Genomic DNA, 17,021 nt, shown 5'->3' with positions numbered 1-17,021 from the left:
TCATTTAAAATGATTACATGATACCACTTAATTCATTTTATTATCTTGTTATTACACATTAAATATTTAAAAAGGACAATGCTATACGACAAGGTGTGGTATTGGAGCATAAGAATAATGAACTTGCTTAAAAGAGTTTGTACTGAAATAATATTGTTAAATAAACAAAAAAACTTAGGATCTATATATATTTTTTTTTATTTTCATTTCTGTATAATGAAATAATGTTTTATGAAGATACATTTGCTTAGTTGTTGGTTTTTAACTATTTTGGAAAAATTAAAATCTAAATTTTATAATTTTTAGTTATTTTGGCAACTTGTTTTTTCATTTTTTTTTTTATAACATGGGAATTTCAGCCACCATCGCGTCACTTTGGACATTATGGTACAGGATCAAATCCGAGGGGTGAAAATCGTCTGCCCATTGACGCACGCCTGGTAATTCACCGACATAATGTCTCAAGGGGGAATTGAACTCGTGACCTTGGGCTCACCAAAGTCACAAGTTGCCCTTACCGCTTGATCTGACCTCACTGGGTTATTTTGACAATTTGTTGCTAGAATAGTTTTTTATCTAGAACTAACTTTTGTTGATTAGATCATTTATTTTGCACATAATTTTTAATTAGAATTAAATTAAAATTATTTTTTATTTGTATAATTTTGATTGTAATTTTTAAATTTTTATTTGATTCAAGGACAAAAATGAGCATTTGGTCAATCGATTTTTGATTCATTTAGTTTTAAAAATATTATCCAAACAAGAATGACTAGTTTTCTATTTATAGTTTTAGTTTTCATTCTAATTTTCATTTTCATAATTTTTCATAGTCATACCAAATAGTCTTTTAAATTTTTGTGAATTTGAATAAAATTTATTATAAAATTCTATTAAGTTTCATTCAAATTAATTTTTACTATTCCCAAGCATAAATAAAAACTTTTGTAAATGTTAATGTATAATTACTAATAAATAAAAATAATAGGTGGTATATATTAAGACATAAATATATTAGTGTTAAGGCAAAGGGGAGGAATTTAGCAAACACAAATCACCAATACACTTTTTTTTTTTTTTTAAAAGGACAATTTTTTTTAAGAAGGGCAGTCATTTATTTATTGATAACTCTTCACTTTTGGCGGAGAAATGCCGTGGTTACAAGACAATCAATGGGAGATAACAAAAGATAACACGTTAAAAATCTCCCAAAGAACAACATCAACATCCAGCCAAAAATCGGAATACAAGACCAAACAAAATAAAACAAAATAAAACAGGACCTACAAAACAAATCTCACTCAACAAAACAAAACAAAATATAAACAACATAGGGCATAAGATAAAATTAAAAGGAAAACAGCTAAACATACCTCATATAAGCCGTACTCATCTTCTCCAATTTATACAAACCATTGCTAACTCTAGGGAATTGACTACTATTTGTAAACAAATTATTTCTCCCCATAGCACCTTGTCGGGCCAAGGCGTCTGCCACTTTATTCCCTTCTCTATACCAATGATTTATCGAAAAATCTACTCCCTCCAATAAACCAATAAGTTGTTCCAAAAAATCTTACAAATACCACAAAGAGTACTTCTTTACTCTTATCCAAATTACAATATTCGAATCACATTTAATATTGATACAAGTATGTCCCAAATTTTTGCAAATCTTTATTTCCTCTAACACAGCTCTCAACTCAACTTCATTATTTAAACAAGTATCAAAATATTTTGAAAAACCAATCACAAAAGAACTTGTATGGTCTCTAAGGAAATTACCAATACACTCGCACACCAAACACAAGAAAATTACCTAGTTCAGCCAAACTGAATCTACATTAAACACAGCTCAACTCACCCCTCCGAACTAACCCTACTCTACTTATCAACCAAACAGCCTGAAAATTCTACATGTAACATGACGGGGGGAACAATGACATGGAACTTAAACTTCATAAATTTGTAGGCCTTTTTCATTTTATCAAAACCGCCGCCTTTCTTCTGATATTTCTTATATCCGCCGCCTTTATCCTTCTTGTCGCCGCCGCCGCCTTTCTTCGGCGGAACCACGTCGACGTTTCCTCGCAGCTTGTCACTGAGGTAGGGCGTTAGGCTTTTGACGTCCATCGTTCCCTTCACCATTACTAGATCCTTCTGCGGTTCTACCGTTACTTCCTGCACTCCTGTTACGCCGCAACATTTCCCCCCGTTAGGCAAAGGAATAATTGACAATGTAAATGACGTTGGTGATGTTAAGTATTATTATTACCTTCGACCTTGGAAATACCTTTCTTTATCTTGCGAATGCACCCGTCGCACCCGCCGCAGTGCAGTTTGATCTTCAGGAAAACTGTACTCACCGGAGGCTAATCACACAAACGTGCAAATAATCAGAATAGAATTAAATTAATGAATAAACCTCAACGGTCACAATTAATTAATTAATTAATTAATAAAAATTATTAAACAAGAAACAGCATCAGATAATCCGACGTTAGCTGCTCACGTTGCTAACATGCGCCGCACGCGCCGGTTACGGAGTAATCAAGGACTGCCGACTGCCAAGTATGATGCACGTCCCTGCTAGCTGGCTGCGGCGCATGTTAGCGGGGAAGAAGACAAGAGCGCTTTTTAGAATAGTACCTTTTTGGGCTTCTTATCGTCGGCCTTCGCTTTCTTCTCCTCAGGCTTTTTATCCCCGCCGCTTCCGGCATCCTTTTTGGGCGGAGGAGAGAGGAGCTCCACCTTCTTCTTGGTCTTCTCAGCCACCTTCTCCTGAACTTTGGTGGGGTCCACCTTCCTTACCACGGTCAATTTGTTGCTCTTACAGTCTGCCTTGACATCTACAACACCTGCAACCACCATCGCCGCCGTGTTAGGACGTCCAAACAAGATATATATATATATTTAAAAAATAGACGTCTATTTTTTACGGTCAAAAATTTTAAGAAACCGTCAAATAATTAACGCGGATCTCGAAGGACTCCGTAAACTCCAATTCGGGGTAAGAATCAACAACGGGAATAAATAAATAAATAAAATTGAGTCCTCGTACGTTAATTTGATCAAACAATCGATGATTCCGAAACACAAACACACAAAAATTGTGGGCTTTTTGTTGGATAAATAAGAAATTTACCCTCAATATTATTCTTGACAAATCGTTTGACTTTCTTGGGACACCCCTCGCCGGCGCCCTTACCAGAGTCCTCGCCGGCATCGGCCTTCTTCTTGCCTTCACCTTTTCCAGCCTCTTTCTGCAACAAAACAACAATGGGGGGACGAAGAAGATAACAGCCCTTTCTGAGAAAGGGCCATAACAGTCATAAACCCCTGACAACCACTCAGTAATAATCTTTTAGTCTGGATAGCTAAAACTAACTGAGGCAGGGATTGCACTCATAACCCTACGAATCTGAATTTTGCTTATCTTGGAGGTTTGAATATCAATTCTCATGAATGACACTCTATACTGGCAAAATTAGCTACTAGCCAATCCATGCCGAAGATCACATCAAACCTATGCATATCCAGCACCATTAGATTGGCGGACCATATTTTTCTTAGAATTTCAATTGAACAACCCCGGAGCACCCTATTACACCTCACTACTGACCTAGTCGGTGTAGTTACCAGCAACTCAGTATCTAAAAATTGTGTTACTACCCCACAAAGTCTAGTGCACCCCAAAGACACAAACGAATGTGTAGCTCTTGAATCAAATAATGTAATAACTTTAAAAGAAAGCATAATAACCATACCTGTCTCCACATCACCTGCCGTCTCAGCCTCACCAGGCATCAGAGTAAATACCTTGGCTGGAGGGCCTGATATCCTCCCCAGTACGGTTTGGGAGCAGGAGCTGCATCTAGTGGTGTAGGATAATCCCGCACCATATGGCCCTGCCTACCACAACGGTAGCAAACAAGGCTCGACACTCTCCCCATTGTCTCCTCCCACAAGTATGGCAGACTGGAGGGCCCTGCACTACCCGAGCCTTACGACCACCAGTCTCCTGTCTCTATCCTCTGCCATGGTTGTCATGCCCCGAACCCGAAATGGGCCCAGAGGTGAATAAAAGTAACCTAACCTATCCCTGTATCAATTAAAACATACATGATACGATAAAGAACGAGGGTCCGACCCTAAGGGGTTCCCAAGCACCCTATACACCTTCGCATACACAACAAGTACACAGCGGAAACAACGGTCTTTCTACCATACCAAAACTATACAAAATGGAGTCAAGGCTCCATCATACAAAATGTACAACCGGGTGCCAAACATATCCCAAAATGACAACTCGCGAAACACAAGTCCTAGCACTTACCCAAGCGCTACCCGCAGTTAACCAGCCACTACTCTCCCAACACATGGATGCTAGTTCCGGCTACTCGAAGGACTTGTAAAATTTGTATGTACATCAAGAGTGAGACACATCTTAGTAAGGCAAACACAGGTTATATTAGTATGTGGCATTTGAGTGTTATCATGACGCAATACAATCATAATTCAATGCAATTCTAATATTTTCACAATACAGTTCTAGTACAGTGCATACACGCACATGCACACATACGCACGCCCATGATCTACATGGTGTCGTCACACCCATCGGCCCATAGTCGATCCGCTATATCTGGCGTTGGCCCATAGCCAACCCACGAAACACCGTGCCACCAGCACATGGTTAGCCCCAAGCTCCCATGGCATCGTACCGGCGCTAACTGGTGGATCCACACCCTTCGGTGATCAGCTGGTAAGGCTCAAACCCTCGGATATAGAGCCGCACTTTTGCCACACATAGCCTAGCGATTTCTTACGCCCACAAATATAGAGCCAGACACTTTTTCGTACCTAGAACAATTCGAAACCTAGTTCCCATTGCATTTCCACAAAACGGAACCATGCATGCTCATATAACCAAACAAACCACATCCATTTGGTAATCCAAAAATCATGTTTTTTCAAGCATATACAGTTAACACAAAGTCAAGGCACGACCATCCCTATTACATAGTATAAATCACAATATACATACGGTTTTCAAATAAACTAGGGATGCAACCCAATACCCCATTTTTACCAAAACCGTAACATGCAAAACGCATAATTTCACTGGTCTGATCCCCCTAAATGAGTATCCAAAACATACACAGGACCGTGGACCACAATTCCACCAAATTTGATTTCAAAAATAACTAACATAAACTGTATTCCCTTACCTTTCCCCCAAACGATCAATCCCGAACTTTACGGCTCCTAAACAGAGAACCGAGTTCTCAAAACCTACAAAACACAGTGTAGAATATACTCACGACTCCGTACTCTACCAAAATATCGGATTAGAAAAGAAAACCAAGCCTTACCTCGATTTTACGCTGAAACCCAAAAATGCTCGAAACGAAGATCCAATCTACTATTCTCGAAGAGAATCTTGCCCTGATCCTTGTAGTAACGACGAATCGATGATTCCAGCAATGATTGGTGAAGAAAACTAGATAAAGAGAGAGAGCTTTGAGTTCATAGAGAGTGAGAGAGAGAGAAAGAGAGAGGAAACCCATTTTTAGCAACTAAGCAACCCAAAATATCTTTTAAAGGGCCTTTGACTCGGGCGAACTCATCGACGAGGTGACGTATTCGTTGATGAGGCCATCAGGTATCTCATCAACAAGGTGGAGATTTGGTCGACGAGCCTGATATTTCAATTTCCCGAAACCTTTCGGCTTCTCCTCATCGACGAGCCTCTAAATTTCGTCAATGAGGATAAAAGGGCATTCGTCGACGAACACTTGCCTCGTTGATGAAACTTGCTAAAAGACCTTTTTACCCTTAAGTCACAAGTCAGGTTCTTACAACCTCCTCTTCTTACAAAAATTTCACGCTCGAACTGAGATACCACCCTTAGACACCACATGGCCTAAAAACGTGACCTAATTCAACCAGAACTCACACTTCTTCAGTTTGACATACAACTTCCTTTCCCGCAGAATCTGTAGCACTAACCTCAGATGGTTTTCATGCTCTTCCAGATCCCTCGAGTATACCAGAATATCGTCAATGAATACCACTACGAACTGGTCTAGGTACTCATGGAAAACCCTATTCATTAGATCCATGAACACCGTCGGAGTGTTGGTGAACCCAGACAACATAACCAAGAACTCATAGTGGCTGTATCTGGTTCAGAAAGCAGTCTTCGCAACATCTTCAGATCGAACCCTCACCTGATGATACCCTTACCATAGATCAATCTTCGAAAAGACTACGTTCCCTGCATCTGGTCAAAAAGATCATCTATACGAGGCAAAGGATAATGATTCTTCCAGTTACCTTGTTGATCTCAAGGTAGTCAATGCACATGCACATCGACCTGTCATTCTTCTTCACAAACAGTTTTGGAGCTCCCCAGGGTGAAACATTTGGTCGAATGAAACCCCGGTCTAAAAATTCCTGCAACTGCTATGTCAACTCCTAAAATTTCGCTGGAGCTATCCAGTACAGAGCTTTAGAGATCGATGTCATACCAGGCAGAAACTCTATCAAAAACTCCACCTCATGATCTGGAGGTAAGTTGGGTAAGTCTTCTAGAAACACATCTCGGAACTCGCTGACTACCCGAATATCCTTGAGCCTCAACTTGTCCCGTGGTGGTTCCCTCACACAAGCTAGGTACCCCTAACATCCATCCAAGAGTAACCTCATTTCCTGCAACGCCGATAGAACCTATGGCGTCGAACGCACACAAGATCCCACGAACTCGTACTCTTGCTCCCTAGGAGGTCTAAAAACTACTACCTTCCTATGACAATCGATCACAACATAACTGGAGAAAAACCAATCCATCCCCAAAATGACGTCAAACCCCGACATATCGTATACCATAAATTTTGTCGGTAGCATCCTTCCCTGAATTAACACTAGGTAGTCTCCTAACATCCTCCTACAGAATGATATACTCCCAGATGGTGTAGCAATAAATAAAACCTCATTCATGACTTGGGTCTCAACCCCACACCATTTAACAAAACTCACAAATACAAAGGAATGGGTTGCACCCGAATAAAAAAAAAAAACTGAAGCTTTATTTGAAAGCAATAATAAGGTACATGTCACTACGTTCCCTACATGATCAATATCCGTTGGAGTAAGAGAATACACTTTGGCCCGAGTTGTATTCGCCTGAATGGTTCCCTGAGGTATCTGATTGCTACCCCGGTTCACACTGGAAGTAAGCACGTCTAGCTTTGGTGCACGACAATCACGAACCATGTGACCTGACTGGCCACAGTTGTAGTAGTTACCCCCAAATGACCGGCACTTGCCCTCGTGCCATCTGTGGCATCTGGTACAACGTTCACTGGTCTAGTTCTCCTGAGAACCCTGGCACTCGGTATTCTGACGGTAATCCGAGCCCTTGTTCCTCTTCTTTTATGATCCCTAATAAGATCTTGATTGAGAACCAAAAGGTACTGTCCTCTTCTTCGATTCTTGATCCACCTCATCCTCTCGGATACCAATCTCGATCACCGTGGCCTTATCCACCAAAATCGAGAACTTGCAGATCTAAAGCATACCCACCAACCTACGGATATCCTTCCTCGAACTCTTCTCAAATCTCTAAGTCATCTAATACTAGCTCGAGATCAAACACGACGCGAAACGAGATAGCTTTATATACTGGGCAATGTACCCCTGCACCGTCAAATCTACCTTTGACAGAGCAGAGAACTCATCTGCCTTCGCATTGCGAGTGGAAGTTGGGAAGTATCTATCGAAGAACACCTCCTTGAAATGGCTCCAAGACATCCCAGAGACGCCGGCTCTCTACTTCTCCAACAGACTAACTGTAGTCCACCAACGCCCTACCTCCCTAGAAAGTTGGAAGGTAGCGTATAGGAATCTCTGCTCATCAGTACAGTATAGGACCTCCAGAATTCTACCGGTCTTCTCAACCCAGTCCTCTGCTATAAATGGGTTAGGTCCCCCTACAAAAGTCGGCGGGTGCATGCGTTTGAACCTCTTGATGGTACACCCCATAGCAGTAGGAAAGCATTCACGTCTCCTGACACTCCGCCCGATTTCCCGCATAACCTACCTATTCAAACCCCGTGGCACTGATGGAGACTCATCACTGGCAGTCTCCTCGGAACCACTCTCCAAGTCATTATCCTTGGGCTCCATTCTAGAAACAAGATAGGAATCGGCCAGGACTCCTATATTACGTACAATTAACACAATAATTGACACACAATTATGTTAACTACCATCTCACAGGCCTAGGTATGTCTTATCACATCGATACGAAAGTCATCAATGGTTTGCCCTGATTTTACTGAAATCGTCATTTTAGGAAAAGCACAGAACACCGCCAACAAATCCCTGCCTAACAATGAAACAACCCTTGACCTACTATACCCAGTTCCAACATCCTAAACTCTGGTATGTACACAATTATGCCTAACCAAATCTACAAAACCTAACAACCTGGTTAGCTCTGATACCAAGTTGTCACGCCCCGAACTCGGAAAGAGCCCAAAGGTGAATAAAAGTAACCTAACATGTCCCTGTATCAATTAAAACATACATGATATGATAAAGAAGGAGGGTCCGACTCCAAAGGGTTCCCAAGCACCCTATACACCTTCACATACTGATGGGGATCAGCATGCCCTATGTATCCCTTTTATTGATATGATGACACATGGATAACCTCATGATGTCCACTCTTTTGCTGACATGGTGACACATGGACGACCTCTAAATGTCCACTATTGTTTATATCTATTTTGCAGGAACACATGGGATTAATTGAAGATCTTCTACTTCTTTGATGGAAGACTTTTTTTGACTTTGCTATTGTGTTAATTTATATTTTTCATGGATATGTTATTTCAAGATTATTAGGTGCTTGAAGACCATGCTTGAAGACTCAAGTGAAGTATTGAAGTAAAGTCCAACTCAAAACCCATGTGGCCCCCACATGGCTCCAATGGGTCCCACACAATTTTGACCTTCCTTTTGGAATGTGTTTAAATTTCAAATTTGAATTGTAATAATGCAAGACAACTAAGCTTGACTTGTGTGCTTATGAGTTGGAGTTCCTTGTTTTTTAGTAAGTATTAATTGTGTTAGGTTAATAGTTGTTGAAAGTTGTTGAGAGTTGTTGTTGAAAGTTATTGAGAGTTGTTGTTGAAAGTTGTTGAGTGTTTAAAGCTTTGTCTCCCAGGCTATGCCTATAAATTGCCTTCTTATTGCAAGAACAAGATACATGAAGTTGAAGTTGAATATTGAAGAAGCATCTCTTTGCTTGAGCTTGTGAAGCTTGTTCCTCTCCTTGTGAGTGAGTAGTGTGAGGCTACGGCGTTCTCTTCGGAGATCAAGTGGTGAGAGACCACTAAACTATCCAACAACTCCATCAACCCTTCCTCCATTTAATACTCTCACGGCCGGCATCAACACCATACGGCCAGCACCTTCATACACCCACACGACTATCATCATCTACACTTCATTGCTGCGTTCATCTTGTGATTCAAAGCTTGTACGAAGGACCAACGGTGCGACCTAACTACGTGTGGAACAACGTCAAGTCATCCAAACCAATATATTGGTAAGTACTTGTGTTTGAATCCTATTTATATTTTGTGAACCCTTGCTAGTAGATTAAAATTACATCTTTGAATAACCCATTTGATTCATAGATTGCAATATTGGTACTTGCTAGTTAAAATCAATTGCATGAATATTAATTTGCTAACATAGAACTTTTATTCTTGAATATTTGAAATAACAACTTTTTAGCATATAACTTGATTCTTTTGTGAAAGAATCAATTGGGACTTAATTGCTGGACAAGTCATACACCTTTTCAAAATCCTTGAACATGTGAAATAAAGCATGATTTGTTGTGTTTATGTTCGGATAATTAAATTCTTAAATTAAAGTCTTTAAGTGTATGTTCTTGTGTGAGGGTTGAATCGTAGGACATAGGTCGACCATTCCCGTCCTACATCATCTTGGTATCAAAGTCTAGTTCGAATTAGGCGAACCCTCTAAGTCCCAACATCTTCATTTTCCGTCTGCCAAATTGATGTGCGATTTTCACTATCAAAACCTTACCATATTCAAAAACCTTAAACATAAGAGTTCTGAAAAATTTTCTTAGCTTTCTTTTGACACCAAGATCGCCTTATTTGGAGTTTTGTAGCAAAAGTTATGCTCCAAATACCAAAAAGTGTTCACAACAAGAAATCCTTTAGCAGCTCTCGAGTTTCCAAAAAAACGAGTGACGGTTTTGCTAAGAACAGCCCACCTATACTCTGAATTTTGGGTATTTAGACCTTAGTTATGTTACGTTTACACTTGACCTTACCTTGTGTAACCAAACACCATTCCAAATGGCTACCCTAGTGCTCTTCGAATCCTTTCCCAACTCCTAGGATGTCTACTCAAGTCAGGAATCCTTACCAAGGTCGTAGGATTCATGTTGAGAGAGAGCTACTTATGACTCCTAGAGAAAGACCTTCCCTCCCTCCACAAAGGTGAGTGAGTCACCAAGATGACATTGCTTGGATACCCCCACATCATGAGCCTTATGCCCAACATTGGGATGATGAGGACTATGACGTTGATGACCTTCATATTAGGAGACCTTGTCGTAGGGACCGTCATGATCCTTACAATGATGAAATGAGGATAGAAGTCTCCACCTTTGATGGAAAAAAGGGTCCAAAATTCTTCCAATATTGGTTGACTGGAATGGATGCCTATTTTGAGTGGTGTAAGATGCATGATTCACACCGAGTGAGGTTTGCAAAAATGAGACTAACTGGGCAAGCCAAGCTCCATTGGATAAATGTTGAGAGGCAAGAAGCGAGGTTAAACCATAGGCCCATTGAGCATTGGGATCTAATGAAGGATTTATTAAGGGAGAAGTATGCACCCCATAGATATATAGAGCACCTTATATATCAGCTTTACGACTTGTGTCAAGGTAGCATAACTGTTCTAGAATATATGAATCAATTTGATAAGTTGACTGTAAGATGTGGTGTCTATGGGACTAATAGTCAACAGACCTCCCGATTTTGTCTAGGACTAAAGCCTGAACTGAGGAGAAAACTGTTCTCATATCACATTGAGTCCCTTGAACATGCCTATAGTTTAGCTTATGAATTTGAGCAAATGACTAAAGGGCACATGGGAAAACAGTTTGATACCTCTTCCAATGAATCATACTCTCACCAGATTCATAGTTATGAAAAGTCTCGATCAGCGCAATCAGGTCAAGTCGCTTCCCGAGGGAGCAATCCCACAGTCCAAAACCTATGGACAAAGGGAAAGCATTCATAATTGGATCCTCTCACCAGAGTTCTAGCAGTGCAGTGTACTTCAGGTGCCATAAACAAGGACACTTTTCCAAACAATGTACCACTAGGAACTTGGCACTTGATAAGGAAGATAGTGAGAAAAAGAAGAAGGAAAAGAAAGAAACTAGTGGAGAAACCTTGAATATCATAAGTGAAGAGTCATTTGAGCAGGAAAGTCAAGATACACAAGAAGTGTTGGTGGTTGTTACTAAGGAGACTGAAATGGCCCTTTCTGAGAAAGAAACACCTGTAGAAGTATCATCCCTACCTTTTGAGTTTAAGGATCTCATCCCTGAGTCACCTAGTAAGTCATCTCACTTGAAAGACAATCAACATATCACTGACCTTGTTCCTTATTCATCTCTGCCTCATTTACCACATCATAGAGTGAACCTGATAGAACATAAGGAGCTGAAACAGGTGAATGAATTGAATGAACATGACTTTGTTCATAAGAGTTTAGGTCCACTTGCCTGCCCTATTTTCCCTAATCCTAAAGAAGATAACACTTTGAGCACATGCATCAATGATAGAGCAACCAACAAGATTGTCATCGAGCATAGGTTTCTCAAAACCATTGTTTCAAATAAAGATGTACAACTCATAGGTTACTTCTTGAAAGCCTTAAGGACCATGTTAGGCACCAAACTTAAATGTTCTAGTGCTTACTACCCCTAAACTAATTGTCAAGTTGAACTAGTAAATAGGAGCCTTAGGGACCTATTCAGATGTAAGGTAGTTGAAAACATTATATCTTGGGATTTATGCCTTCATGTGGCCAATTTTGCATTCAGCAGTTCAGTGGATAGGACTGCAATACTCAGCTCATTAGGTTATTACAAGATATAGTCCTAGAAAGCCTGTAGATCTTATTCCACTACCACTTAAGTCTAGAGTGAGCGATCCGACTGATGCTTTTGCAAAGCATATACACAATCTACACTCTGAAATAAGAATGAAGGTTAATTTGAATCATGAACATTATAAATCTTTTGCTGACCTACATTGCATGTTGAAAGAATTCTCAAAAGGTGATCTGGTTATGGTTCATATTTGTCCTGAGCAGATTCTTGTAGGAAAGGTGAGGAAGTTACATGCTAACAAGATGGATCATTTCAAAATTTTCAAGAAAACTAGTTCTAATGCTTACATGCTTAATATTCCTATTGATTTTAGCATAGGCAATATTTTTAGTGTTGAAAATCTAACCCTTTTCCTTGTAGCATCTTATTTTATAGAACCTTCAAATTCTAACCCTGCAAGTGACCCCACTCCATTTCCCACTCCTTTTGACCCTGAAAACCCTAAATTGCCTTTGCCTCTACCCTTACCCATGCCCAAGTACCTTGATGTAATCTTGGATGATAAGCTAAATTTCACACGAGCAGGATCATATCAAAAGTTTTTTGTCAAGTGGAGAGACAAACCACTTATTGAGAGAAGATGGATACTTAAAGAAGACCTCTTTCATCGCACTTCAGAATTGTATTCCCAGTACATCACCTCTAAATCTTCGGAGAAGAATTCTTTTGGGCCCAGGAGAGATGATGGGGATCAACATGCCCTATGTATTCCTTTTACTGATATGATGACACATGGACGACCTCCTGATGTCCACTCTTTTGCTGACATGGTGACACATGGACGACCTCCAAATGTCCACTATTGTTTATATCTATTTTGCAGGAACACATGGGATTAATTGAAGATCTTCTACTTCTTTGATGGAAGACTTTTTTTGACTTTGCTATTGTGTTAATTTATATTTTTCATGGATATGTTATTTCAAGATTATTAGGTGCTTGAAGACTATGCTTGAAGACCCAAGTGAAGTATTGAAGTAAAGTCCAACTCAAAACCCATGTGGCCCCCACATGGCTCCTATGGGTCCCACACGGTTTTGACCTTCCTTTTGGAATGTGTTTAAATTTCAAATTTGAATTGTAATAATGCAAGACAACTAAGCTTGACTTGTGTGCTTATGAGTTGGAGTTCCTTGTTTTTAGTAATTATAAATTGTGTTAGGTTAATAGTTTTTGAAAGTTGTTGAGAGTTGTTGTTGAAAGTTATTGAGAGTTGTTCTTGAAAGTTGTTGAGAGTTGTTGAGTGTTTAAAGCTTTGCCTCCCAGGCTATGCCTATAAATTGCCTTCTTATTGTAAGAACAAGATACATGAAGTTGAAGTTGAATATTGAAGAAGCATCTCTTTGCTTGAGCTTGTAAAGTTTGTTCCTCTCCTTGTGAATAAGTAGTGTAAAGCTACCGTGTTCTCTCCGGAGATCAAGTGGTGAGAGACCACTAAACTATCCAACGACTCCATCAACCCTTCCTCCATTTAATACTCTCACAGCTGACATCAGCACCATACGGCCAGCACCTTCATACACCCACATGACTATCATCATCTACACTTCATTGCTGCGTTCATCTTGTGATTCAAAGCTTGTACGAAGGACCAACGGTGCGACCTAACTACGTGTGGAACAACGTCAAGTCATCCAAACCACTATATTGGTAACTTCAGTACTTGTGTTTGAATCCTTTTTATATTTTGTGAACCCTTGCTAGTAGATTAAAATCATATCTTTGAATAACCCATTTGATTCATAGATTGCAATATTGATACTTGCTAGTTAAAATCAATTGTATGAATATTAATTTGCTAACATAGAACTTTTATTCTTGAATCTTTGAAATAACAACTTTTTAGCATATAACTTGATTCCTTTGTGAAAGAACCAATTGGGACTTAATTGCTGGATAAGTCATACACCTTTTCAAAATCCTTGAACATGTGAAATAAGGCATGATTTGTTGTGTTTATGTTTGGATAATTAAATTCTTAAATTAAAGTGTTTAAGTGTATGTGCTTGTGTGTGGGTTGAATCGTAGGACATAGGTCGACCATTCTCATCCTACATCATATACACAATAGGTACATAGCAGAAACAACGGTCTTTCTATGCATGTACAGTACCATACCAAAGTCTATACAAAAATGGAGTCAAGGCTCCATCATACAAAATCGTACAACTGGGTGCCAAACATATCTCAAAATGGCAACTCGCAAAATACAAGTTCTAGCACTTACTCAAGTGCTACTCGCAGTACATTGACCACTACGCTCCCAACACAAGGGCGCTAGTTCTTGCTAATCGAAGGACCTATAAAATATGTATGTTCAATAGGAGTGAGACACATCTCAGTAAGGAAAACACAAGTTATATTAGTGCGTGGCATTTGAGTGTTATCATGACGCAAAACAATCACAATTCAATGCATTTCTAGTATTTTCACAATACAGTTCCAGTATAGTGCATACACGCACACACACGTATATGCACGCCCATGATCTACACGGTGTTGTCACACCCATTGGCCCGTAGCTGGTTCGCTATATCCGGTATTGGCCTGTAGCCAACCCGCGAAACATGGTGCCACCGACACATCGCTAGCCCTAGGCTCCCATGGCATCGTACCGACCCTAACTGGTGAATCCACACCCATCAGTGATCAGCCGGTAAGGCTCACGCCCTCAGATATAGACCCGGACACTCTTGCCACACATGGCCTAGCGATTTCATACGCCCACGGATATATGGCTGGACACTCTTTCCTACAATTCGAAACCCAGTTCCCATTCCATTTCCACAAAATAAAACCTTGCATGCTCATATAACCAAACAAACCACATCCATTTGGTAATCCAAAAATCAAGTTTTTCCAATCATATACAGTTAATGCAAAGTCATGGCACGACCATCCCTATTACACAGTATAAATCACAATATACATACGGTTTTCAACAAAACCAGGGATGCAACCCAATACCCCCTTTTTCCTAAAACTGTAACATGAAAAACCAATAATTTCACCGGTCATATTCCCTCAAATGAGTAACCAAAATACACACAGAATCGTGGACCACAGTTCCACCGAATCTGATTTCAAAAATAACTAACATAAACTGTATTCTCTTACCTTTCCCCAAAACGATTAATCTCGAACTCTACGGCTCCTAAACAGCGAACCAAGTTCTCAAAACCTACAAAACATAGTACAAAATATACTCATGACTCCATACTCTACCAAAATACCAGATCAGAAAAGAAAATCGAGCCTTACCTCGATTTTACGTCGAAACCCAAAAATGCCCAGAACGAAGATCCAATCTACTATTCTCGAAGAGAATCCTGCCCCGATCCTCGTTGCAACGACGGATTGACGATTCCAGCAACAATTGGTGAAGAAAACTAGAAAGAGAGAGAGAGCTTCGAGTTCTTAGAGAGAGAGAGAGAGAGAGAAAGGAAACCCATTTCTTAGCAACTCGGTATCCCAAAATATCTTTTAAAGTGCCTTTGACTCAGGAGAACTCTTCGACGAGGTGACATCTTCTTCGATGAGGCCACCAGGTATCTCGTCAACCAGGCGGCAATTTTGTTGACGAGCCTGATATTTCAATTTTTCGAAACCTTTCGGCTTCTCCTCGTCAATGAGCCTCTGAATTTCGTTGATAAGGACAAAAGGGCACTCGTCGACGAACACTTGCCTCCTCGATGAAGCTGGCTAAAAGACCTTTTTACCCTTAAGTCACGAGTCGGGTTCTTACAATGGTTTCCTCTCTTCCATTGAATTTGTCTAGGACCCTGCTAGAAACCCGAAGATGCAAATCTTTTCTTCTGCCCCTGCTCGTCTGCATCCAGACACTCACAAACCTCTGCCAAGGCTACTCTATCGACTAACTCATCAAAATCCTAGATCCGTAGCACTACCACTTGCTTGAATATACTCCGCGCCAAACCTCTTTCAAATTGCCTCACTTTCTTTACCTCATCAAGGACAATATACAGAGCGAAGTGAGAGAACTCTATGAAACGCGCCACATACTGCTAGACTGATAACTGTCCTTGCTTCAGACTCAGGAACTCTTCCACTTTAGCCTCAATAACAGTAGCTGAAAAATATCTATCAAAGAACAATTCCTTAAACCGATCCCAAGTCATGGCTATCGGCGTAGTCCTTTGCTGCTCCAAAAGTCTCACAGCAGACCACCACCTCTTGGCCTCTTTTGCCAGTTTATAAGTAGCGAAGAGGACCTTCTGTTCTTTGGTACACTGTAGCACTGTCAAGACTTTCTCGATCTCCTGCATCCAATTCTTAGCGGCTGCAGGATCAGCTCCTCTCGAAAATACTGGAGGATTCATCTTCGTAAAATTCTCGATAGTGCACCCATGGCCAACCGACGGACCACCTTGCTCCTTGGAGCTCCTAGCGAACTCAGCCATAACCTGCTGAGCCACGCTATATAATACTACGTCAGAGACTATCTTGGCTGCACTCGAGGGCTCTGCCCCATCACTGCCACCTGCATAGACACTACCTCCTCCTGGATCCATCTAGAAAACAACAAACACAACTCAGTAAACCTATCGCTATAATTCACAAGCTAAACTTAGCCTCCTATCTCAATACTCTTAGCTTATTTCTAACCCTAGTCCTACATTCTAGGAACATAACCCGATAATAGCTTACTATGGTTTTCTTAAAATCATCACCCCAGGAAAAATATAGAAACTACCATGGAAGTCCTGCCCTTAGACTGTAGAACAATCCTTAAATCATTTCCTATACTCTGGTATTGCTT

At 40.3% G+C, this 17,021-nt stretch overlaps 1 protein-coding gene across 1 annotated transcript; it reads right to left on the bottom strand.

Moving 5' to 3' along the window:
* Positions 1-1,613: 1,613 nt before the first annotated feature.
* Positions 1,614-16,773, bottom strand: LOC131167415 (heavy metal-associated isoprenylated plant protein 3-like). Its single transcript, XM_058126224.1, has 6 exons — positions 16,629-16,773; positions 8,105-8,222; positions 3,146-3,309; positions 2,650-2,858; positions 2,276-2,372; positions 1,614-2,189 (listed from the first exon to the last, which is right to left on the bottom strand). The coding sequence occupies exons 1-6, from the start codon at positions 16,771-16,773 to the stop codon at positions 1,885-1,887; spliced, it is 1,038 nt and encodes a 345-aa protein (XP_057982207.1). The 3' UTR covers positions 1,614-1,884.
* Positions 16,774-17,021: the final 248 nt, after the last annotated feature.

The sequence above is a fragment of the Malania oleifera genome, chromosome 11, assembly GCF_029873635.1.
Source record: "Malania oleifera isolate guangnan ecotype guangnan chromosome 11, ASM2987363v1, whole genome shotgun sequence".
Taxonomy (NCBI): domain Eukaryota; kingdom Viridiplantae; phylum Streptophyta; class Magnoliopsida; order Santalales; family Ximeniaceae; genus Malania; species Malania oleifera.
Note: the sequence above shows the minus strand (reverse complement) of the source record. Positions and strands in the feature narration are given on the sequence as shown.